We start from the raw sequence: 26919 nt of genomic DNA on the forward strand, positions 1-26919 counted from the left end.
GCAATGGCGGAAAGGGGATTTACCGCCCCTCCAACCTTGGAATGGGGCGGTAAATCCCCTTTCCGCCAAGGCGGTGCCGGTATTTTACCGGCATGAGCCATGGCGCTAATAGCGCCATGGCTCACCGCCTACCGTGTAATGAGGCCCAAGGTCTCCCATTCTTATAAGAAACTGCCTATCAGGACCACACTGTCTGCATATATGGGAATAGAAAAGACTGATGTTACTTTTGTTTTGAATCCAACAAATAGTGACATTGCTTGAACCTCTTTGGCTTCAGGTAGTGCTGCATTCACCTTCAACTCAACAGTCAAAGAGGAACGACACGCCCCTTTCAAATACGGCAGCAGAAATAAAGAGACGAGAAACCTTGAATGGAGGAAAAAGAATCCTACGCAGAGGCGAGCCTCTGATGTGAGACCGTCCTGGAGGGGAGCCACGCTGCACCAAGGAGTCAGTGGTAGAGAAGGGGCAAGGATGGACGTTGGAAGGCCGGCTCCCAAGAGTGACAAGCCAGCCACAACTGAGACGGGGACGGAAGATCGTCTCTCCTGGCGGCGTGACCGCGCTGCAACTGTGGTGGGCTGGGCGCCCGCCAACGACACTGAAATCAAGGTCACATGAAGCAACAAATCCTCCACTACGAATACAAGGAAGGAGACTTCAGAGATGCGAGTCCAGAGAGCATGCCCTGCCATACCAGACACGCCGGAGAGGACAACAAACAAAAACCACCACACTGAGACGCTATCACGCTGGAGCAGACCTTCCGGTAATGGAGGTGCCAGGGTTACCCAGAGCAGAGGAAAGTGGAAGGAAGAGATCAAGAAGCCAGAATCGGTTATGATTCATCTGTACATTGACCAGATCCAAAGAGATCACCCAAGATAGAGAATTAGAAAGGTCTGGAGATCCCCATTAAATCAAGTGATATAGTACATTATCCGGGTAGAAACTTGGAGGGTTCAAACAAGCAAAGCAAAAGTCAAGGGGAGGGGGGCGGGGAGGAAATCAACCAAACTGGTGGAAAAGGGATGAAGGAAACATCCCTCCGGTAAAAACTTTGGATTCATATCAAGACATGCAACTTTTCCTAAGGAAGGTAAAGGGGGACTTGACAAGTCTTTAAACTGACTTGAACATTTTATTTGGAACTGAGAATAATATCCCAAGAGATATTACCGAAACCTGGGATTGGCAATGCCTGAGCCAGAAGCATAGTGCTCTGGTTTAATTTATGTTGTTTCACACCAGTTGTAGGGTCAGACAGCTATTAGGTTCATGGTCTGAGGACTACTTTTTTTTCTTTGACGATAATTAACTTAGATTTGGAGACAGGGAAATCCCTATTAGGTGTAGGGACAGTTAGGCATTTTCCTTTTAAGTTTAATAAACACACTTGAAATGTCCTCAATGAGTCTGACTCCTTCTGGTTCGCCACACCTTATAAACAGTATTTAGGGATGAGATAGAATATCCACTTTACTCTACAGCAAAGTTTCTAATGGCCCCTAGTTGTTGTCTAACAGCTACATTTATTTTAGAAAATTATAGTGTGCCACTCTTTCTATTATTTGTCCAGGAAGTTACCAGCAGACATTTTCCCATGGTAGCTGGAGGAAAAAAACAAGATCTTTGTTTTTGGAGTTAGCATTGCGCTCTGCATAGAAGTAGAGTAGATTTAGCTGATATCGGAGACCACCAGCTGTAAGGTCCATGAGAACTAAGTCATCAGCATAATCCACTGCAAGCGACCCTTCCCAAGTTTATGAGGAAAAGTGTCTTTCGATCTAAGGGCTGAAGACAAATCTGCCAAATATAAGTTAAACAAGGTGGGGGCTAATATACATCCTTGTTTAATAGAGGTATGCAGAGTTTGAGATAATCTTGGAGATATAGTAAAATATAATTCTGGGATTATGCAACAATAATTTTGGAGTTTGATATGAGGAAATAACATTGCAAAAGCAAGTTTTATTTTTATATTAACATTTGAAAGGCAGTGGACATTATCTGGAGGTAGCATATCCAGCTCATATCAGAGCTAAATATGCACAATTTAGGCTCAGAAAGCCCCTGTTAGCTACCAGGTCCATCAAATGGGATCAGCAGAACTCCAAACCAGGCATGCGTATATGCGAGACCCCTTGTAACATTGTCCCATTTTATCATGAAATATTGGCTAATCATTTTATATTGAGGGCATGTACTATTTGAGAAGCTACTGCATCCTGTAAGTCTATGGAGCTGGAGTGTGTGTGTGTGGTGTGCAGTGGATACATAAATGTTGTTGATATGAAAGGAAACACTCTTAGATATGCAGCATTTGAACAACAAATGTGGGCTAGAATTTGATTACCTTTTTGATGTCTAATTTTTTGTACCAATTGTTTGAACTTAAACAGAAAATGTGAACTCAGTTCAACATCTGATGACTTCTAACTTATTTAGGGGCCTCATTATGAGTTTGGAGGTAATTCAGCAGTAAATACACTGAATAACTGACACAATTGTTTACTGTTATTGCGACTTGCCCCCACCTTGGTTTACCACAGGAGAACAAGCGGTAGTAATTGCCCATTTTTGGAGTCCACAGGACTTCATAGGGATTTTTGGTTTATTTAATTAGGATAAATCTGCTGATTTCTGGAGGTAATGTGGCACATTTTCCACCAGGTTATTGTAAATCTTCCACTTTACCTACAATACATATTCATAACAAACAGTTAAATGAAACATAACACAACTTGGAGGTAAATCAAGGTACTACATCAGAAAGCTTTCAAAGTGCCAGAGCTAACCAGGCTACAGAGAAGGCAAATATTATGCTCAGCTTCTCCTAACATAGCAGCACAGTCATTACCCTATAAGGGGAGGGCTACAAAAACATATTAGGGGGGGATATATTGAAAACAATCTTATTGCATCTTGCTACATGTTCTTAAACTGCCTTTAGTATCATTGTGAGGCTTTATATATTTTGATGCATGCTACGTTTTGTGGGAATTAATATGTTCCAATGACTGTTGTACAGCTAAAATCCCCAGAGGAGTCAACCTCACTTTTTCATGAGCTCTGTTAACCAGCTCAGGAAACTGGGGGCACAAACACACATTGCTTGGGGGTGAAGGACAAATGGGCCACTTTAAAAAAACAAGTCAGATTTCTTTGATCAATACAGTACTGCAAATAAAAATGTCCTTTTTGTTATTGGGTGACAGCAGCCTCTAGTAGAAGTCTAGGAAACTGCATGTTGTTTCTTTTCTGTGTCTGCTGCAGATGACATTTCAAGATAATCATGTATTCTGTATTAAGGGCCTCTAGCAACCCCTCCATCTTGTTTAGATGTTGCAAATTAATTGCAGATGAGGGACCCCTAATTACAAGAGAAGGCACTGTATATGTATACTTCTGAGCATGTGATGCTTTTCACTTACAAGTCAAAACTATGTCATTGTTTTGGAAGGGATTCCCTAAGAGAACTCACTTAGGCTCTTATTTGTTTATTTTCTTTAGGCTGAGATGAGTAAGGGTGGGCTAAATAACTAGGCTAGATTCTGTGCCCAGACATTTCAAATCCTATGAAAGGGTTACAAGTATTGTTCTGAAAAGATGTTATCCCATATCTTTGGAAGTTTGAAATCAAACCCTGATTTTTCAGGGAGTAATAAAGTAACTTGCATTACCAATCAAGGCACAATATATTTTAACTCTGGAACCTAATAATTCTTGTTTCTTAGAATATCTTTTTTGATTAAGGTTCCTCTACAGACCAGGAAGTAATACTATCAGAGTACCTTCCTGTGAAATTGCCATTATCAGAGAAACTTTGTGGGTGGAAAAAGGGGTATGTCCTCATGTCCGTATTTTCTGGTTTTCTGTTGGGTGTACTTTTTCTCCATATTTTTGTTAGGAGTATTTGTCTACATTAAGGGTGTAATAGTGGCTGGTATGCACCTTATCTGTAGGGCTGGTTGTGTACATGATCATATGTGGTGACTGCTTTTCTCTCAGAGCAACATCATGTTGATGGTAAGCAGGGGCACAGGAACTCTGATTGACATACCCGGTGGTGCAGCAATACTGACAAAGTTAATCCCTTGACACAAATGATGAAAGGCATGTCGTCCGGCCCTTGAATTACTTATTATTGACATATTTTATGGCATACTGTTTTTAATGGGTTTCCCTTTTTCTCCTATCCAGGTAGCCTCTCTCCCCATTTGTTTCTCACTGGCAAGCCAGTAAGTGTTGGATGAAAGGAGTCATTGGCCCTCATTACGAGTCCAGAGTAAACCGTGCCGGAAAAAACGGCAGGTAGCCGTAGGACATGCAATGATTTACTGGCACCTGACTTGCCGGAATAACCGGGGCATTACAACCCCGGCGGTCCGGTAAGTCAGGCGCCGGTAAAATGCTGATCCCCATTCCCGTGGAGTCCTATAGTCCTATAGGACTCCACGGGAATGGGGAACCCGGAAGCACCGGCACCGTAAATGACGGTGCCATTGCTTCCGTGAAAGTCTGCTGGCAGGTGCCGTTCTGCCCGCCAGGGTCAGACCTGGCGGGCGGAATGGCACCTGTCAGCAAACTCGTAGTTTGCCGGTCCGGAAGCAACAGTACTGGTAAGCTTACTGGCATCGTTGTTTCCAGACCAGCAAACTTGTAATGAGGGCCAATGAATGTCAGTTGAAGTTGGGTTTATAAATACCTAACAACTTCTGTGTGTTTGTGTGTGTATACATATTTACAGCCCTCCAGACCCTTTTACTCTCTAGAAAAAGGCAAATATTCCCCAAAAATAAAATGTGATGTCATCATTGTGGACCTAAACTGCGCACAAAGTTAAGGTGGCTTTAGCTGAATTTCAGAGGTTTTGTTACGTGAAGTTCTCACCTTAACGTTCATGCAACTAAAGATTTTTTCCTTGAATTTGAAGGGTTTTGTTATTCCATTCATAATTGACATTAATAATACAGACAATTCGGCTAATGAAAACGATGTATCATGTGCAGAAAGTAAAATATAAAGGAAATGTGCAACCACATTCCCCGCAAATAAATTTTGTTTGCATATTTACTTAACTTTTGAATGTGTTTACATTTATATGTACAGTTGATGAAGAGAAAGTTATTAAAGTGTTACAGTAACTGCATACAAAGACTACACTCAATGTATCCTAAAATAAATCTTTACAGGACTACTGCCCACATATAGATGTACATATCTCTTTTTAAAACTGTTTTATAGCCGCGGCTACCAAGGATGCATGTGCGGCTAAATGCGGCAACGAAGGGGGCGGGGGGTTAACTACAGCTTCCACATGGGATACCCATGGCTATAATGAAATACATAAGGATATGTAGTTTTTTTCAACACACATTGTATTCAAAGGATCAATGAAAGGTCGTTGATACATATATACAGTATGTGTTTTTATTGTCTATTTTTATAAATGAAAAGGTGGCGCTGAAAAGGACTGTTTTGGTGGATCAGGAAAAAAGAGGTAAGAACTGGGAAGGGAAAAACACTAGGATTCATACATATAACAAAAAGGTATTTATATTTAGTACATATGTTTGTTTTCTTTTTGAAAGAATATGGTAAAAATAATGGACACAGAAATATACGTAGCATTGGCAATTGGCCGTATGTTCTGAAAAAGCCTTGCCCAAAGCGTCTAGTGTGCCAACTCCCGCCTCGATCAAGCTGTGACAGGTTTTGCACATCACAATAAAGTTAGAAAGATCAGGTGCAGGCAGGATGGACTGGTGTTGGGTGTTAATTTGTGGAAAATAGCTAGTAATTGTGTTGGAGGTCTGTGGAGCAGATGATAAATACTGGTGTGCTGATCCTGCACCATGTGCTTTGGCCTTATGTTTTACATGAGCCTTCCTAAATGAATCATCCACTTCATCCCATGAACGCGGACATGATGTTGAATTAACGTGGATGTTTCCAAGCTTTGCGACGGCTTGTGTGAAGGTCCACTATGCAAAACCTTACCACAGAAATTGCACATGACCTCCTCGATCTCCTTTCTGCAGTGTTGGTCCTTTATGCAGAAATATTGGCAACTGTCAGAAATGTATTTTTCTGCACATTGCTTCTTCCGTAGTGGTAAAGCTGAAGACACCCACACCACCTCATCATCATCACTGCTGGTCGTAGTCATTTTGAAATGCAGGACAGTGAATGAAAACTACTGTAAAAATACACAACACAAAAAGGACTATGCCACGTAATATCAAAAAACTTAAAAAAAAAATAACAAGCTAAAATAACAAAAAATGACAAACTACAAAGCACAAGAGAAAGGACAAAGGTATACGAAGAAGAAAGGTAAAAAGGAATAGATAAATCAAGGTACTGCTTTTAAAAGTGACTGAATGCTTACAAAGAAGTTCACCCAGCAAGAGACAGAAGGCAATGACGGAAAACCAGAAAGAGGTGCTTGGGAGAGTGGTATAACCGTGGTTACTCGATATAGCGAACCAGAATGTGTTTTCCGTACGCACGGGTATGCCCACATGCAATCACATGTTCGCGCCTAAATTATTTACCAATCGCCTAAATCAACGAGAAGATGCGCCTGCACGTGGCCATAGTTGTGTTGAGGAAAGGCCCAATCACTTTCAAAGCTGCGTCGACGTGGGTTTGTGCCTATATTTTTTGTATGGTTTTTATTGGCATTTCACAAGTTTACATAACAAATGCCCCCCTGTTACCCCGCCCTCCCGACCCCACCTTCCCAACCCGATCCTCCTTTCCCCGATCAGCAGTTACTTTAGTAATGAAAAAAAAAACACAAATAGCACTCCATCAAAATGATCATACATTAAAGAGGCATTAGGCAATGCCTAGAACCCAAATGTTTTGTGTGTGATCAAAATTGAATTTGGTATTCATCCTTCAAGTATTCCAACAGTGTACCCCAATTTGTCCTAAACCTTTGTTCTTCCCCATGTAAATTACATTTAACCCATTCCATGGCCAAAACGTGATAGAGTTTATGTAACCACTCGAGGTGGGTTGTTGGGCAGCCTCTTTCTTCCAATTCCGCACAATCACAAGTTGGGCCTTCAAAGTCAAAACCATAAATGTCTTTTTATGTGCCCTATCTCGTAGAGCCGTATCTTTTGTTCTAAGGCCCAAAAGACATTCCCCTGCCCCCACAGATGTATTAACCCTCACCACCTCCTGTACTGTTTTACAGGCCTGGCCCCAAAATGATTTCAAAGCTGGACAAGACCACCAGATATGGAGCCAATCCCCCTACCCCTTGCACTTACACCAACAGTCCAGCGGTGTCCCCTTAAACATCACTCTGAGTCTCTCCGGTGTATAGTGAGAATTTTGTACCACATTTCCCTTCATTGATAGATTGTGTTAATTTTGGGATATTATACCAAAGTGTCTCCCATTCCTCTTCAGCTATTTGACGTTCCAAAGTACCCTCCCATTTGCCCATGTAAGACCACCTTTCCCGGGAACGCCCTTCAGAGAGCAAAGCATAGAATGTGGAGATGAGTGTCCCCCGTAAGCGAAGTAATATATTTCTCAAATGCAGTGAGTTGTCTACCGGCTGAGATTTTATTGGGGGTGTGTAACCCAATGCCGAAACTGGTAGTAGCTGAGCCGATCCCTTTCCGTAAGTGCAAAGAATTGTTTACATTGCTCAAATGTTTTCATTTCTTGACCTAGCATTAAATCTTTAAGCCTTACACAGCCCGCCTCCCTCCATTTCCCAAAGGCTCTTCCCTCCATCACAGGAGTAAACTGGGGGTTCCTGAATATTGGTGTAAAGGGAGCCGGAATAGTTGATATGTGCTTCTGCTTCAACAGTTCGTCCCACACTTCGCCCACACTTCGCCCACCAGCGCAGTTATTCAAGATGGCTTCATACGCGGAGGACGGTCACCCCTATCCAACCATAAAACCTCATGCAATGGGGCACCCACCACTCCTCTATCCATATCAACCCAATGCTTACTATTATCTCCTGAAAGCCATTGTTTCAGTACCCTCAACTGGGCCGTCCAATAGTAAGTTCTGAAATCAGGGGAGGCCATACCTCCCTTATTCCTCAGGGCCATTAAAGTCTGCAAAGCCACCGCAGTCTTTTATTATGCCATATAAAGGTGGGTAGGATGAGGTTGAGTGACTTGACAAAACTAGCAGTAAAGTCACCATTTTTATCGAAACCGTATACTCTAGCTACCACCTTTGCAGGTCCACCCTCAGGGCTTTGAGCAACTGAGGATAATTCGCCTCATAACACGTTGCCACAGATTTTGTAATATAAACCCCTAAATATTTAATTTTTTCTTCTGCCCATAAAAATTGGGTAGACCCCCGTATTTCCTCTATAGTGTCCTTTGATAGTGTGAGATTAAGTATTTTGGGCTTATATGGATTTACTTTTAATCCTGAAACTTCCCAGAATAAGCCAGTTCTGATGCGATCGCCTGCAAGGAATTTGCCAGCAACATGTCATCGGCAAATGCCATTATTTTGTGTTCCAACCCACCCGAAGTGGACCCCTTCCACACCCGGTGCTTCCCGTATATGCTGCACAAAAGATTCCAGGTAGATCGCATAAAGCAGGGGTATAGCGGGCATCCCTGTTTGGTTCCCCTCTCTGACCGAATTGCACCCGACAACTGTTCATTAACAGACAGATGAAGGTTTGGGGTTTGGTAATTCGCTTGTACCCTGTGAAGAAAGAGCTTCCTCAAACCCCATTTTCTTCATTGTTTGAAAAAGATAGGGCCACTCTACCTGATCAAAGCCTTTAAGGCATCTAATGCAAGGGGTACCTCTGGATCCTGCACTGTTAAACTCTCGATTAGATGACATACCCTCCTTAAGTTTTCAAAGGTTTGACAGTGTTTTATGAACCCCGCTTGGTTGGGTCCCATTAACATATGAAGTCTGTCCTCCATTAGTGAAGCCAATGGGCCTCATTACGAGGTGGGCGGTAAGGGATTACCGGCACCAGTAAGGGCACCGGTGCCGGTAATTCCTTACCACCCTACTACGAGTTCCCTTTGCGGGTCCTTCCTTAACGCCTGTTTTTTTTCAGGCGTTAAGGACGGGACCCGCAAAGGGACTCTAGAGCTAATAACGGTACCACAATTTGCGGTACCGTTATTAGCGCCTTCCCCATTCGCATTGAGCCCTAACGGGGCTCAAATGGGAATGGGGAATGGCCCTGGTGAATGGGGAATTACCGGTCCCGCCAACCTTGGAATGGACCGGTAATTGCTCCATTCACCAGGGCGGAGTCAGAACAAGTTTGGGGGCTACCTCCAACCACGTAATGAGGCCCAATATCTTGGTGTATATTTTGGCATCAATGTTGATCAGAGCTATTGGGTGATATGACCCACACCGTGTTGGGTCTTTTCCCAGTTCTGGGAATACCTCTAGCTTAGCCTAATCCATTGGCGCAGTAACGTGCCAAGTTTTTTCGAAGAATTTATACAGAAGCGTTAAGTGGGGGACCAGGATCCGCCACTTCTTATAAAACAGCTGTAAAACCATCAGGTCCCGGTCCCTTTTTGGTGGAAGTTTGCTTTTGACTGAGATAAGTTCCTCCTCTGTAATGTCCCCCTCAAGCTCTTTCCTATCAAATCTTGGTAACTTCGGAAGAGATACTTCCCATAGACATGTATTCAGCGGGCCATCCTGCAGCCTATCAGAAGAATATTACGTGCCAAAGAACTTTTCAAAACACCTTTAACAAAAAGACCGTATCTAAATGGTCGCATCATCAAAAAGGTCTATAAATGCTACCACCAAAGGTTCGAACACCAAAAGTTGGAACCTTTGTGGTATAGTGAGCGGGGTGTTGCCGGGCACACCCCGGCAGCACACCTGCAAAAAAACAAAAAAAAACAAATGGGGTCTCCGGAGGTGTCCTCCGCAACACCCTGCTCACTATACTTTACAGCATAATGAGCAGGGGTTGCGGGGGAAATCCCTGCAGCCCCTGTAAAAGAAAGAAGAAAAAAAAAAGAAAAGGACCCTGCAGCGCCGGTTCCCGATCACGGAAGTGAAAGGGAACTGGCGCTGCAGGGACTCAGCGTGAAGAAAAAGGTAAGTGGATTTTTTATGTTGGGGGTGTGGGTTGGGATGTGTTGAGGGTGTGGGTGGGGGTGTGTTGAGGGTGTGGGTATGTACGTGTGTTCGCATGAGAAAGGTGCAAACTTTTGGTGGTTCGCACCTTTCTCATGCAAATTTTCCGGCTGCGGTAAAATCAGCCACAGTCGGATCACGTAGATCTCCTTATAATTACCTCCATATCTGTCACATCATCCCCTTCCCTCATTTTTAGAATCGTTTGACTGTTTGTCTTCTGTCTTAATTGTCGTGCTAGTAACCTACCCGCTATATTGCCTCTACATAATAATATTGTTTAGTGCTAAGTAGGTTCCTTTCTGCCTCTGTCGCCCTTAATAATTCTAGTTGTCCTCTAACTGCTCTATAGGTTTTCATTGTTGCCCTCGTAGGGCAATTACCCATTTTTGGCATTATATTCTTAAGTTCAGTTTTTAAGTCTTCCTCAAGTCGCCTATTCATTGTTTCTCTCATGGCTTTATGTGCTATCAGTCCCCCCTGATTACTGCGTTGAAAGCATCCCACCAAAGCTCCGAGAAGGTATCCGCCATCTCATTTTCCCCAAAATAGGCCTAAATTTTCTCCTCCATCGCCTCTGAAAAAACGGTATCCGCCAGGATCCATTCCGGCAAAACGCAATTCCAGAGCCCTTTATTAGTGGGTGTCATAGTTCATATTGCCCCTAAAGGTGCATGTTCCGAAACTTCCTGAATTTGTCTGGCCATTCTGGCCGATATCCAAATATAATCTATCCGGAACTGGGTTTTATGAACGTGCAAATGAAACGTGAATCCTGCTTCCTTTCCCCTGTTAGCTCGCCACACATCAACTAAGGCCAATTGTATATATTTGTCTTTAAGCTGTTGTGATGGTGTGCCCCGTAGCGTAAATCCCACTCGGCTAGTGTCAATTTCCGCGTGCCATATTATGTTAAAATCCCCTGTTAGTATAACATGACCCTCAGATATATTTTCAAGTGCCGCCAATGTTGCCTTGGGAAACCCCTGCTGTCCCGTGCTCGGTGCGTCGCAACCGTAAATACTTCCTTCTGAATGCAGAGTTTCACAAATAGGTATCTCCTCTGTTGATCAACCACCGAGTCTAGGATCACTAAATCAGGATTATTTCTGAATGCCATCAGGTCCCCTGCTTTTTTCTCATTCATATTAGCCTGAAAGATCTGTGGGTAGCCGTGTAGTCTAATATGCAACTTATCCTTTCTACATATGTGGGTTTCTTTTAGCGTGAGTAAAAAGCAGGTTTTTCACACCTCAGGAAGGATCCCAGCTTGCATCGCTTTGCTGGCGAGTTTAGCCCTGAAATATTATACGTGAGCACTTTAAAGCCCATGGTGAGTATCAGTGCCACGGCCTTCACCCTTCAGAATGAGGCATGTCCTTCAACTTGTCCCAGCCTTTCGGAGTGTTAGGGAGAATTCTCATTTATGGCTAATTTCCCTCACCTAGTGAGTCCCCCAGCAGCTTTGCTGGACTTCTGGAGTTTATTTTTTTCCACCTGGTAAGAGTGACAGCTTTTCCCCCACTCTTACCTGTGTTTTGCTATGTGTTTCCATCTGTTTTTGTGATTGTGGACTCTGAAGTACACCACTTCAGTAGCCCCCTTCTTTGTGTGTGTCACACAGCACCTTCAGTGCCGTGGCACCGGGTTGTCTTTGAGACTTCCCTCGACTCCATTTCTGAGGCGACTACTGTCCCCCAGAAAAGGGTAAAGTCACCATTAACTTTACTTAGTCAACCTACCACAGATCCAGTACACACCATCTTCCATGGAGTACTGGAAAGGGTTCACTTGTATCCCTTTGTATCTGTACCTCCTAGAGCATTGTTTCGCTCTTTTAAAATTTAGACTTGGCTGGTGGCAGTGGTATCTACCCTAGCTTTTCTACCGCTATTATATTAGATAAACGTGGTACTGTTGTTGGCTATTATATTAGCCTCGAACATAAACCCGCTTGACCAAATCGTCTTTCTTTTGGCTCCGGCTAGGTTTATTCGCCATTTCTTTTTGTTAAAGTCCTTCTTGTGTTTTACTTTGCGCGGCAAACTAGGTTTGCCTTCTTTGTTCACTGTCGTTTAGCGGGCTTCTGCCCAGAAGCCCTCCTCAAGGCGCCTGGGTGTCTAGGTGGGCTGAATGTGAGGGAGAGGTGTAGTCACCCTCTGCACAGGGTATCCTAGGAAACCCAAGTCGCACTTTGTCATGATTGGCCAGGGTAGTTGTCCGGGCTGGACAACCCCCCTGCTGGGGGATTGACAGCCAGGCTGTGTGAATGGGGGTTTTTCGCATAAAAGGCAGGTCTCTTGGGCTAGAAGTCAGAGAGTCACCACTGGAACTACAAGGAACCGAAGAGAAGCGGAGAGAACGACGGCTGCTGCAACTACCCCGTCCCGGTGAAGCCCTGCTGCAGTCCTGAGCAATCTGCCCTTCAACGACTCAGAGAAGATCCAGTCCGGAGTCTTCTTCCCTTGAGCTTGGTGGGGATAACCAGCTCATCTTCTACAGCCAGAGGATCCTCTTCCGTGGTCGAAATCGCTGCACACTGCTGTAGTGGTCCGGATAGCCACCTGAAGAGCCTCTCCTGTTTAAGGAGCGCACCTTTTATTCCGTGTCGCTGCTGCCGGCCTCATTCCTGTGTGGTGCAGACCCCCTTCAGACGTCCTCCTTCTCGACGAAGCTCCAGGAATCGTGGGTCTGCGGGAAACCAACAGGAACAACTGCTAGGGCACCAGCTGTACCATTGGAAGAAGGTACTGTGTTCTGTTTAGGAAACTGGTTGAATCCCTTTTTCTTCATTTCCAAGGCTTGACCTTGTCTTCCCTCCTCCTTATAACTTTTGCTTCCGAACATTGACAATATCAAAGTACTTTTGGCTCCGTTGAATCGTGAACTGTTATACCGTGTGATCTTCGGCAACTGGCCCCGGTGTCTTTGACCCTGGCTCTGGCCCTTTGACTTTTGAACTCCTGTCTCTGAGCGTTTTTTTGATTCTGCCTGCCTAACCAAAATATTGCCTGTGATTTTTGCCTCCAAATCCCTCTGGGTATCTCAGGTGCTAAGTGTGTTTTTTGCCCCGCTAGCATTTCATGTCACGGATACACGTTTGTTTAGTAGACCGAACTGTCAAAAAGTGATCGCATTTGTATTCGCGGTAGCGTGTTTTGTGCCTAACACCGGTTCATTCAAACACAGGGTACTTACCCTGAGACTTACTGTACAAAGTGAATTGGTTAGTTGTAGTATATTTAACGTGTGTTTTTTATTGAAGTTCAAAAGAAGTGTTGTGTTTATAACGAATGGTTTAAAAATAAATGTACTTATATTTTTCTACCTGAAACCTTGAGTCAGTGTTGGTTTGAGTCACAGTAATTGTGGTCCCTTGGTGAATTCTCTGCTACTGCTCATACACTCTTGAGATAAGCCTGGCTGCTCCGCCACTGCTACCACTATGACATAGTAGTACAGGCTTGTACCAAAGGTAAAACTTGTATCACCACCTGTAGTCTTAATTGTGTGTAGTGGTCCCTAAGGGCACTGCACAGGATTCTGCCTAACATGGAGCACAGGCTTCCTATTGTCTCGCTTTGCCATGGACCACTCCCATCGTCAGCTCTGATGGGTTGTCTCGCCTCCCGCTTCCGATGTCCCAGTTAGATCTCTACTGTCCAGTGCTACCACATCCAGACCTTCCTCACACATTGTTATTCGGAACTGTCTACCCTTCCTAGAAAATAGCAAGCTGAAAAGAAAGGTCCACCTGTAGCAAACCTTCTCCTGGTTGAGAATGCTAGTAACCGGATTCATATGTCTCCTTTTAAGAAGGGTGGAAAAGGCCACATCTTGAGAAAGCTGTATTTCCGAGCCATTGATGGTTAATGACGTACCTGTATGTGCTGCTCTCAGAACTCCTTTCGGCGCATATGATATGAAAGCGGCCAGTACATCCGAGGGTCGAGCCCCTGGCTTCTTTTCTAGAAGGTCCCACCCTATAAATTCTGTCTAGGAGAAAATAATCCGCAGGAATCTCCAGAAGCAAATCTGCACAAAGAGTTTGTATGGAGTGCTTAAGGTCTTTGTCTGCGATTTCCTCTGGGACAACCTTGATGTGAATGTTTGATCGCTTTGGCCTGTTCTTGAGATCTTCATACTGAATTTCCAAGTCTTGCGTCATCCGCGCTAGTTTTTCCAGGGTATCATCATTTTTCCGTGAGTCTTCTGCCAATTCATGTAGAGGTCGTTCAGCAATGTCCACACGCTCTCCTAATTTTGAAATTTCTCCTTTTATTTCTTGAACCGCAGTTTTTATTTTAGATCTTACGACAGCAATCTGTTCTTGAAAGGACTACTGGAGCGTTTCCATCAAGCGCTGTTGGTGATCAGCTAAACATTGCATTAGTTCCTCTTTGGTGATTGCCATTGTGTCTCTGTGTTCTGTATTCACAATGTGTGGTGACCAAGAGTTGGCGATCGAACCTCGCTGGGCGTGCCTTTCCCCTCTGATTGCCAGCACTTAGTGATTGTCCCCTCTGCCCCTCATATATTCATCTTGGAGGGTGCCGGGGTGTCTTTAGTACGTCCTCTCCCTTTAGCACTCAACATATGCTTCCTTGGGCGCGCACCTCTTAACTGCTCACTCTCTGTTAATCAACTGGATCGCAGGGGTTACCAACTCCACTCAGCACTGTAAAGCTCAGTGGCGTCTGCTTCCGACCCCGGAGTCAGTGCCCGCTAACTCTGTCAACCAAATTCTGCTCCAAACAAAGGCAGATACCATTAGCTTTTAGTGTTACGTTCACCTGGTATCCACGGGGACGCCACCCAGCCCTGGTTGGATGATTTGTACTCTCGAACTCTCTCCCGGTCCCTTGGTAATGCCTCTGGTTAAAGATGGGTCTTAATATTGTAAAAGGTGGATTCTCCGTCCTGCTCCTCGTGGCAGGGCAGCATAGATGTGGGGGCGAGAAGCGACCAAGTTACTTCACTGGTGCAAGCTCCCCTGTGGGAATCCAGGCCTGCTGCGACTTGTAGGTTTGCTGCTTTACAGTCTTTATATGCAGTTCTTATGTTCCTCTTAGTTCGAATAATAATGTCTTGCTTCTTTCCTTTTAGGTATGGAAAGGTATTTTGGTGTTGTCATGCAGTTTGAAGATGAGCATGGGCCGGTAGGAGAAAGTGCGGTGTGCGCAATGCTGTCCGGTGAGTAATGCGCGATGCGTGGCGCTGTTTCGCCTTTTATATTGCTAACCTGTGTCTTTTCTCTCCTTGCAGGTTGCGATGTTCCTCGCCGAGCGCCGTAATGTTACAGCAAGTATACTGACCAGGAGATGACTACCCAGGAAAGAATTGTGTGGCTTTTCTTCATTCGGGAGGAAACGTGAGTAAACGCTTACTAATGCTGTCTTTCTTTCTCCTCTTTCCAGGTTATGGTATTCCAGGATGCATGCGGTGCTGGATGATGGAGTTCGTACCTTCAGGTGAGTGGAACTGAAGTCAGCGATGGATTGAAGACAGGATACTGTTCCAGGTAAGTTTCGTAGTGTTCTTTCTCTCTCTGCAGGTCCTTGGTTTCAGGTAAACTGGCATGAAAGAACTGGACACTGTGAGTGTTATGCTGCCCACAGCAGAATAACGCAAAGCATGTTCTGCTGTTTGGGTGTGGTTTAAATAGTCTCAGGTAAAGTAGTTCAGGTAAAATAGTCCCAGGCCTGCCACACCCAAAGTAGTCCAGGTAAAGTAGTCCCAGGCCTGCCACACCCAAAATACTAGACCGCATAGCTCAGTTCCTTGTAACTGAGCTATGTGTGTGCCTCCATGTTGGCTGAATCCCCCCCCCCCCAAGTTAAATAGTCCCAAGTAAATAGTCCCATTCTAATGTTGGTCTTCATGATGGTTATGAGCCTGGCGCCAAAGGCTCCAGGAGAGTCTTGGATGAGGTTTTAAGGCCTTTGACCTGCCTCTAACTGGAAGGCTGACTTGCCAGTGAGGGCCAGGGGCAAGGGTCATGACATTTAGTCCTGTATCTCTCATTCAAAAAGGGACTGCATGCGCCACTGTACTGTCAAATCAGCCCTAAATTTCTCATTGTCCTGTGTCGTCTTGTTCCCCAAGAACCGTACCTTCAATATTGCAGCCCCAGCTCTCCTGAAGTACATGAGATAGTGAGGGGCTTGTCTGTGATCGAAAGCTTGAAAGGCTGCTGGGGATTATGTGGCCATCTGTTAAATCATTAAAGCCCCAGGCCCACCTCATACCCTTTCTCAGCCAGCACTTTGTAATCCTATATTCACCCGATCCCCAGCTCCTCCTCATCTTCACCATTTGCCACACAGTCACTGGTCTTTGGGGCTTGGCTGGCGCAACTTTTCTTAGGACTATATTGTCCATAAAAGAGTGAGGTTAGGCTCCGTCCACTTCTGCTTTGTGGCTGTCATCAATGCCAAGGAGTCTATTGGTGTAATACTCCCTGGGAGCCGCCATCCCTGTCAGCCTTTCTCACAAAGAGTCCACCTTTCTTGCTCCAGGGGCGTTGCTGCCTGCACAGTGTTACCTCCTCCAGTGTGCGCGTGCTCCTCCTCTACTGTTGTGCACCTGTCACCTGCCACACTCACGCAGGGGGAGGGTACTTCTTCCTCTGTCTCCCCAAGTATTCCTACTCCATAGCGTCATCCTGTGGGCACCGCATGCCGTTGACCCTCTTCCACTTTACCAATGATCTAGATGGGGTGCCACACCCTGCTTTTCCTGCGATACAGCGTCTCACAGCATTGGTTTTTCAGCTCTCCCTCGGCCTATCATGCCGATCGGGCCTCCACCTTACTATTGGGGGTGGGGAACATCAAGTGGTTGCATTCCCACAGGAGGGGAGAGAGCTGAAAGGCATAAAACTCCCCTTTCAGTGGGGGCCAGAGATGAGCTATGGTTAGCACGTCCTCCCCGTGCAGGTGACCATCTTGCAATCTGAGCGCCTTTTTTTAACAGGTGATCAGATCATGTAACAGTTTTGCTTTTCCACTATATCTTGAATGTGTTCATTTTTCTACTGTTGTCCAAGTAGACAGTTTGAATACAATTATTACCCGACAAAGGATAATCGGATTGTTACAAACACACCAGGTCTTTAGCAGCCTGACAAGGCACCAGTCACCACTACGTCCCTGGGTGTTCGTTCTGCAAGTGGCTGCCATGGAAAGGGAGAAGGGACTACATGTACTCCCTTCTCCCTTTCCATGGTGGCTATTTTCTTTGTTTATTTTTTTATTTTACTGTTTTAAATAGCCGCCAACTAAGCCAACCTTCAAAACTTCAAATAAGTCAAGTGAACACATAAGCACATAAAATAACAAACATAGATAAAATTCTGACCTGTATCATCCACATGGGATGGGTTTGGATAGGCGCGGGTTTGCACCTCAGTCATTGCTGTTGCTAGGCGCGATCCTCAATACAACAATCGCTCCCCTTTTTGTTTAGCCGCGGCTATAACATTTTTTTTGTTGTTGAAAAAAAGGTCTGAGTCTGGAATATGAATGACGGAAGAGACATTAGTAGTACAATAGAAGTTAAAAGATCAATACAGTAAATGACTGCTCATGTAGTTATGTGAGGTAGATGATGATAAAGAAAGCAGAGTATACATTATAGTAAACTAGGTGGGGATTCATTTAATGGGTACAATTACACAAAAATAGAATAGCATGGGTGAGAATACACAGGCTAAAATACAGTGGATGGGGCATCTAAAACTAGACTTGGGTGGCTCCTTTTTGTATTGATTTTTTTAAACAATTTTCTTCTGTTTTTCTCCACAGTCCACCATGTAAGAAAGTCTGAAAACACGCATAAATAGGTAAGACTCCCATATACCTACCGTGTCATTGACCAATGGCCAATGATTATTCACCCTGATGTCACTGTACCTATTAAAATATCTTTTAAAAAGAAATAAAACACAGAAACCCCAAAATGTATAGCCGCAGCCATGGAACTACTCTTACACGTGGCTATCCGTAGTCCTTTGAAGCCTCAAATTTAGCTGCGAATATCAGAAAAACAGCAGGAAAAAAAATGCTTTCCTGCCCCCCAGGCCCTCACCAAGTGCCCCCCTCATCTGTGCCAGCTTCCCCCACTCCCCAGATGGCCTCCTCACCTTCACTGCCCTCTCCACTTCCCCCCACAACAAACGCTGTTTCTGTGACGCAATTTGCTTTGAGATGGTGGCTATTCCCGACTATAGCCGAGGCTACAGAAAGCTTTGTGTTGCATACTCAGCCCCTAGACCCCCTCCAATTCCCAAATTTCACTTAATGCCCTCTAGCCACCCCCCCCCCCTCTAGCCTGATGGCATTTTCATGTTTTTTGACCTGCAAATAACCATTTTCCTGCGTTTCATTTTCCCATATCCTTGGCTATAAACTCCAATATCTCTCGCATCGAGAGGAAAAAAAAGATGGTGGCTGTTTAATTTCTTAAAATACCCGGTTTGTGGTAAATCCCTGAGATATAGCTATCTATTTTTCAGAAGGGCGACCCCCTTCTTCGTCAAATATTGAAATAACTACTGCACGGAATAACCCCAAACCACGCATGGATTGCGAGTCAACACTTTGCGCCCAAGTTGTTTCGGCCTAGTTCAAATCCGTCCAGCGGTTTGGGCTGTGCGCTTGGAAAAATGTACCTTGTCTAGGGAAAAATGAATGGGAAGTAGGCCGCACTTTGGAAAACATTTGTTTTTTGCCTTCTTAATAATTTTCTTATTTTCTAAGGTATCTTTCCGAAACGTTTACAGTCTGGGGGGGGGGGGACGCGAGTCCCTTATCACTATCAAGAGTTCAGTCAAATTCGTTACTCAAATCAAAAGTTATTAACAATAGAATGTTATGGGGTTCCTATGGGAGTCTGACTCACCTTAACTATAGGGTGGCTATTGCCGCTCTATAATGTAACACCTCCGCATAGAAAATATCTGTGCACACCAAAATAGAATAAATAATGGTACAGACCCAGAGCAAAATGGATATTAGGGTTGCACTCGTAGTGCAGCAAAAATGAGCACCAGTAAATGACAAAATGAGTCCAATGAAAATGCCTTTATTATGGATATAATATACAAAAACCAGGGAGGAAAAAGCTACGTGTTTCGCATTAACACCAAGTGCTTGATCACTCAAACATATCAGAAATACAGGGATAATTAATAGCCACACTGTGCACTCTATGGTAGCGAGAAAAGCCTCCTCAAACTGCAGTGCATGGCGGTGGCCATCTTAACATACAACATGAGTACTGCAAGTTAAATGGGCCACTCAATGAAAAGTATGGCCAAGGAGAAAGACATGAAAATGACTACCGGGGAATAATAATAAATAATACATGAATAAAGTGCTGAATAAAGTGCAAATGACCACATAAGAAATGTGCAACTGACACTATGGACACGGGCAATCACTTATTGTGTGACTGCCCTATACTAGTACTTAAATACTAATAACATCATATATGACATCACTAGTGACATTCCTAATAACATCATGTATTCATTAATGCTTACATTAGATACAACCTAATGTATGGCTTAGCTAATAAAAGCTTTGAGACTAGAAATAACAATTGGAAATTATACTACTGTTTTGTTGTTTAAAAATACAGACGAGATTGCCGGTAGTAGATGCTAGCACTGGCGGCCACCCGCCAATCTCGGGTTACTGCTTCCGCCTCCTGATATCCCAGTATTACTGGGATATTACAGGCGGCGGCAGAACGGTAAGTTCACATTCCCATGGAGTCCCATAGCACTGGCACTGTTGCTAATGGTGCCGGTGATTCAGCGAATTCTCTGCCTGTGGGGGCTGGAACTACTGGCAGGTCAGGCCTGCCGGATGTTTACTGCCCGTACAAGCAGAATTGGAGTAACCCGGTCTGGAAAAAAATGCTGCAGCTGGAATTACCAGCATTTTTTCCAGTATTTTCTCCTGACTGGGTTACTTGTAATGTGGCCCATATATGTAGCTGCATTGTATTTATCTGAAAATATAACGTAGAGTACACTAAGCTTCAATTTGTTCAAATGTATTGTATGATCTACAGTTGGAAGTACAGATAATAGCCAAGTATAAAAAAATGGGATACTATTTGAAGTTTACTTTCACTTTTTTTATTGGAATATTGAGCAGACGTTAATTCATTGGGAATCTTTGCAAGTTGTAACATTAATTGATCTCATGCGCAGTAAGTCCATAATTCATTTGACAACTCTGCACCTCATTCTATTACACCAATTTCATCGGCAAGTTCGGGAAAAGATTAAGCTTCAACATGTATCATTACTATTGCAATATCAATTAGTCTCTTACATAATGCATCAACATTTCATTTTACCCTTTTGTGTTCATCAAACAAGTATGACTTCATGCTTCCGCGTTTGTCATTGCTGTTGCAACACTAATTAGTCTCTTACATAACGTATCAACATTTCATTGTAACATTTTGTGTTTGTCAAACAAGTATGATTTCATCAACAGTTTCCAGAAAGGATATGGTTCAACTTATTAACTGATAGTGCTCTTAGTTGAGAAGAGAAAGAAAAGAAAGGTAAAAAAAAAAAAATTCTCACCATGATCAGAAACGCTGCATGGCCCCACATTCTAGGAGAACATATCCCCCCCAGTTTGGGTTTCAGCCTAGTGGGTTCGTCCATCATATCGAAGGCTTATCAAGGCTGCAGGAGGTATTTAACCAGCCCAGGCTGGAAAAACATGTGCTCTTTATCTGCCACGTGGTCCAAGAATGGGCCCCAGACGCGAGAGAATTTGGATGTCCAGCCGTCTATGTCGGCTGTCATTTTGTCCACCCCAAGAAGTTCCCAAACTTTTACCCACCAATACGCTATGTGAGGGCCGCGTGTAAGGTGAACCGCCATGAGCAATTGAGTGATCAGTTTAGCTCTCGGGCTAGACAGTGGATAGGATCCGTCATCTGGTACATCCCCTAGCAGCATTGTCAGAGGTTCCATGGGGAGTAGGGTTCCACATATATCTTTGATTTTCGATCTGATTTCCAGCCAATAGGATTGGATGACTGGGCAGTACCACCATAAGTGACCCAGGTCTCCCCTCCCTCCGCAGCCGTGCCAGCATGCGTCAGGGTAGTTGGGGTTTATCGCGTGCAATTTCTGCGGGGAAAAGTACCATCAGTAACAGATCTTAAGTGCACATTCCCTAACTGATGTACATCTGGAGGACCTATGAGCTCTATCCCAAATTCTCTGCCATGCTTCTCGGGGTACCTCAATCCCTGGTTCCCTTTCCCAAGTGCGCATATGAGGGAGTGTCTCATCTTCCGGAACATATTCCAGAAGGCGGTAGCAGGTCGTTATTCTGTGAGTACTCTGTCCTTCTGAGATTGTTATTTCCAATCCCGTTGGGGGTCTAGTGGCAGCCCTTTGGACAGTAGGGTTGGTGATCCAGTGCCGGAACTATATGTACCTAAATCTCTCAGTCTCATGGAGGCTGGACTTCTCCTTGCATTGGACAAAGGTCAGCGGGACGCTGTCTGCATAGAGCTCATGCAGTTTTAGGGGACCTTCCCCTGTCCAGAGTTTGTATGAGCTAGGGTGCAGTCCCGGGGTAAAGGCGGGGTTCTGTGTGACCAGGGAGAGGGGGCCTAATCCCGAGGGGAATCCCCATGTAGCACAGTATCTGTCCCAGCAACGGAGGGTGGACTCCGTAGTCGGGAGGAGAGTCTTCCGAGAGATGCGCATCTCACGTGGGAAGAACGGGAGGTGAGAGAGTGGGGCCCGAGAGAAAAGCTGTTCAATAACCTGCCACTTGGGAGGGTCAGTTGTGTTAGTCCAGCTTAAAATGGGGGCAATTTGAGCTGCTCGGTAGTATCGAGAAATGGAGGGGAGTCCCAAGCCACCCAGCTACCTACCCCGGGTAAGAATTTTGCGCCGGATTCTAGGTGTTTTCCGCTGCCAGATGAAGCGGCTTATCTCCTTCTGCAGCTCTAATAGGTTTCGCTCAGGGATCGTGACAGGGAGTGCTTGAAATGCATAGAGAAGCCGGGGAAGTAGTCATTTTGATTGCGCTTATGCGCCCTAGACATGAAATTTCTTGTAGTGGCCATTTTTGTAGAGAATCTTTAGCCTCTTATCAGGGGAGGAATGTTGGCTTTTAACATGCCTGCGTAGGTGGGAGTCAGGTGCACTCCGAGGTATGTGATCTTGGTGTTTTGCCAGCTAAGGGAGTAAGTTTCCTGCAAAGCAACTTGTGTGTCTGGGGATTCGGACAAGTTCAGGCCTGCTGATTTTGCCATGTTTATCGTAAATCCTGAGACCTGCGCAAATTGGTCTAGCAGACCCACTAGTGGTGGAACCGAGGCCTGAGCCTCTTTCCGGAAACAGAGCACATCATCTGCGTATAGCGCATCTTTATGGCACTGGTCTCCCACCTCAAACCCCTGAATTCCAGAATGAAGGCGGATATGTTGGGCAAGGGGTTCCATTGCTAGCGCAAAGACTAACGGGGATAAGGGGCACCCTTGTCTGGTCCCCTTACCAAGGGGTATTTGGGGCATCCATTGGAAGTTTACTCGTATACGAGTGGAGGGGTTCTGGAAGTTCGACAGCACCACGCTCGAGAATTTCGTACCGAATCCAAAGCCCTTTAGTACTGACTGCAAGTAGTCCCAGGACATGCCGTCAAATGCCCTGTGGGAGTCTAAAGATATCAGCGAGAGGGGGCCTGGGACTGAGGGGGCAAGGGCTATTAGGTCTAGTGCCCTGTGAATGTTGTCATGAGCCGATCGACCTAGAATGAAGCCTGTCTGATCCTGAACTATAATTGAGGCAGCACCTCTCCCAGCCGTCGCGCTATAACCCTGCTGAATAGCTTTGCGACCGTATTAAGCAGGGCTATAGGCCGATAAGACGAGCATTCTGCCGGGTCCTTCCCTGGTTTTAGAATTAAAGTTGTATTTCATTCTGCCATGGATTGTGTGATCGAGCCTGTTTCCCATATAACGTTAAATAGTTTCGTGAGGTGGCGGGTGAGCTCCTTACAGGAGGTGTTATAGAACTTGTTCGTAAACCCATCCGGGCCCGGGGCTTTACCAAGAGGGAGTGACTTAATAGCTGATTCAATTTTCTCTGCGGATATTGGGTCTTCCAAAGGCTCATATTGTGTTTGTGGGACCTGTGGGAGGTTTGCTGCAGTTATGAAATCGTTGACCATATGTGGGTCTCCCCGGTGCGGGGCTGCGTGTTCTTTAAAGAATTCTTCAATAATGGAGCATTTACCCCTTTCCGAGAAAGTACCTTTGCCCTCCCCATCCCGCAGTCAATCCTATTTTGTTTTGCTTGTTTCCCCAGCTTAGCTGCTAACAATTTATTGGCCTCGTTTCCTTTCGTGTAATAAAATTGTTTAGTGCGCATCATGTAGTAGGCCGCTCTCCCCATGTGATGTGCCTCTAGCGCTTTCTTAGCCATTCGTAAATCTCTCAGTGCTCGCCGTGAGGGATTCTTCTTATGCTCCTCTTCTAATCTGAGGGCTTCGCTCTCTAGGTGTTTCTGCAGTAGCCTCCTTGCCCTCCCCTGCTGTGCAGCCTTCTCAATAAAGTGTCCTCTGATCACTACTTTACTTGCATCCCAGATTGTCCCCCAACTAACATCAGCATTGTCGTTCTCCCTATAACATAGTTCCATAGATTCTTTTATGTGAGCGCAGATCGTTGGGTCATCTAGTAAAAAGTCATTTAGTCTCCAGGGGGGTCTCATAGGAGGGGTGGATCGGAGGGGAGCCATTGTCATTAGAACCGGGGAGTGGTCTGAGAGCGCCTCGTGGAGTATCTCTACCTCCAGCACCTTCTGAATGAGCGAGTATGAGATAAAAAAACATATCCAGCCTAGAGAATCCCCATGTACTGCTGAGAAGAATGTATAGTTTCTTTCCTCTTGGTGACAATACATCCACACCTCAATCAGCGAGTGGTCTTTTAGCAACGCGGTGAGACCCCTGAAGTTGTTCCTGTCGTTTGATGTTGGGGCAATGTCTTATCAACTAGAGGGTTAATCACTGCATTGAAGTCCCCGCCCAGAATCACCTCTCACTCTGCGTGATCGACTAAAGCTCTAGACAGTTTTGTAAAAAATACGTCTTGCCTTGTGTTTGGAGCATATATAGAAACCAACGTGATTTTACGGCCATTTAGCATAGCAGTCACTAGCAGAAACCCTCCATCCTCATCCCGGACCACCCCCAGAGTTTTGAGGGTGATACAATTGCACACCAGGATGGCAACCCCTCGTTTCTTCATTCCACTTGAGGCAAAGAATTTGGTGGGGTATAGCCTGTCACTAAGGCGGAATTCATCAGCCGGTCGCAAGTGGGTCTCCTGGAGGAATAAAAGTGATGCGCCTAAGGAGCCCAGTCTGTGGAACAGTGCTTTATGTTTCATGGGGGAGTTTAGGCACCGCACATTCAATGAGATGCATTTGAGGTTCGGGGTTGCCATGTTAGGGTCGCTCAGTTTTTGCCTCGAGTAAGCCCAGTCAAAGAGATTGAGGGTAAGAGCTTCCTTCGGGTGAGTCATTACAGTGTGAGCCATAATTGGTCTGTGGTGAGTGTGAACAAAATACCAACCCAACGGGTTCAGGTGAAACTTAAAATAATAAACCAAGCAAATATCTCCAAAGTAGTATACACAGATTACTGTCTTCAATAGCTGAGCCATTCCTAATCCCAAAATTAACTTTAACCAAGTGTGAAACTTGTCAGGCGCCATCCATTCCGGCGCCCAAGTCTGCTAATGCATGGAAATTTCATTACCCTTAGGTAAAGGCGGCGAGATGTTTGGGAGCGGGGAAGAGCTGCAGTATTTCCAGGTATATGTTCAGATAGGGTGAGGCCTCTCAACCCCAAGCCCAGGACTGAAGGCGGGGTGCCCCCAGGTTTGGCAGCAGTGGAGAGACGAGCGACATGCTCGGTGCCCCAGGCCTCCAAGTCAGTTGCGCCAGGCCGCATTGCTCAAGGGAATCAGGGTTATGAGGTAATCGACGGGCGTTCTTTTCCCTCCAAGGATCGTCCATATCGGCTACATTCAGCTAAGGTATATGCCCATTCTTCTCCCTCTGACAGGGTTGTGGTTGATGTCTCCTCTAAGGCCTTGATTGTGCTGTCCGAACCGGTTTCCCGCTGTGGATCTGCTTCTCATTGGGGCTCACGCTGGGTTTTCTTGCATCTGTCTTTTGGCGGGGGGGGGTCTAGATTAGACTGATTCTGAGTGTGGGGACCCAGGCCTTCACCTTTGATTGTTCCGTACATTAGACCCTTCGCCTCTTCTTCAGAGGAGATCATGTAACGCTGATTATGAAAGTCAAAACCAGCGGGCAGGGAAACCCCCAGCGATAGCAGATTTTCCTGGCCCTCAGCCAGGGTCGTTACCCTCTGCAACCGCCGTCTCCTTGCCAGTGTATAGGGGGCCAGGTCCTGAAAAAGGTGTATCTTCGCCCTTAAAACTCTATTGAGTCCGAATTCCTGGCTGCCGCCATGATCTCTTCTTTCTGGAGGAAAAAGTGTACCCGAGTGAGCACATCTGGTAGTAAATTCCTTTTGAGTTGGGCTGAGGAGTACACCTGGTGGGTTCTGTCAAGCTTTAGATCTTCGGCTGGTGGGAGTTTCAGGAGGGATCGGAACAGCGTCTCAACATATTCAGTTAGATCCTGATCGGATACCTGCCGGGGGATGCCTCGGAGGTGCACATTATTTCATCTCGACCTGTTTTCCAAATCCGCTTGCTTTGCCCATATATCTTCAAGGTGCTCTTCAATAGCCTTCAACCTTTCTGCTAGGACTTCATTGCCACGTGACTGTTCGTTGGTTATGTTCTCCAGATCATTAACCCTAGATTCAAGCCCCCCCCAGATGTGAGGTTAGTTCCATGAGGGATTGGGCCAGGGAGTCTTTAGAAGTCTTGATTTCTTTCTTGATCTCTTGAGTGATGTCCTGTTTGAGGGATCTAAGCATTCCCTCCAGGTCCTCTTTGGAGAGCGACATGGCGGAGTCCAGGTTTTTGGGCAAAGTCAGGGAGACTCCCACTGCAGTTGTACGTGCAGTAGGTGGATCTATAGGCTGCGGCTCCAGGTAGGCCTGTATGCTGTGTGTTTTCTTTTTGAAGGCTGTTTTAGGCATCCCTTGGCAGGTCTACGAGGGTCAGACGGTTATTTCCACGGTGCGGCAGTGCCAGATTCGTGGGTGACACTTTTGGTTCATCAACAGAGCTTTAACATGAGGTGGTGGGACTCCTGCCCTGCTGTGTTATGGGTATGTGCTCAGCCCAGTGGGAGATCCCTCTGACAGTTGCATTAGGTCGATTGGAGGGAGTGTGAGGATCATCCCACTGGCCTCTCAGATTATGTGGGAGCTCAATTTGCAGATCGCGGCTCAATTTCCCCTTCTGAGGCTTTGAAAGGGTAAGGGGATGCCTGTCCTGCTGTTTTCAGCTCTGCAGTTAAGGTGTTGAGGGGCTCCTCTTCCCCCCAGAGTTAATGATTATATTATGTTGTGCCTTGTCCTGGCGCCCTCAGCACTCATGCTGTATTGAGTCTGGCGTCGGTGTGCCTCCTCTCCTCCACAGTGCGGGGCGATCTCCCCGCTGATGCTTAGTTCTCCTCTCACCGGGTGCCTGCCAGATGGGGAGCGCGGCTGCTCTTTCTTCCGCGGGCCGTAGAGCAGCCCTTCTGACCCGATCCACTCCACCGCTGTAGGGGGATCGAGCCAGGTGGCACCAGCC

The 26919-nt window shown here is 45.5% G+C and overlaps 1 protein-coding gene across 3 annotated transcripts in view; it reads right to left on the reverse strand.

Annotated features, from left to right (window-relative positions):
• The window catches only part of SAMD13 (sterile alpha motif domain containing 13), a 549350-nt gene that overhangs the window by 445705 nt on the left and 76726 nt on the right, over positions 1-26919 (reverse strand). For 2 of the 3 annotated variants that reach the window (XM_069641605.1, XM_069641603.1), the window contains exon 2: positions 17500-17652. The exons of the other annotated variant lie outside the window; for it this stretch is intronic. In XM_069641605.1, coding sequence (XP_069497706.1) covers positions 17500-17554 — 55 coding nt within the window. In that variant the 5' untranslated portion in view covers positions 17555-17652. The remainder of the gene's footprint in view (positions 1-17499; positions 17653-26919) is intronic. 3 annotated transcript variants of the gene reach the window in all.

This window comes from Ambystoma mexicanum, chromosome 1q, assembly GCF_040938575.1.
Source record: "Ambystoma mexicanum isolate Mex_15411 chromosome 1q, UKY_AmexF1_1, whole genome shotgun sequence".
NCBI lineage: Eukaryota > Metazoa > Chordata > Amphibia > Caudata > Ambystomatidae > Ambystoma > Ambystoma mexicanum.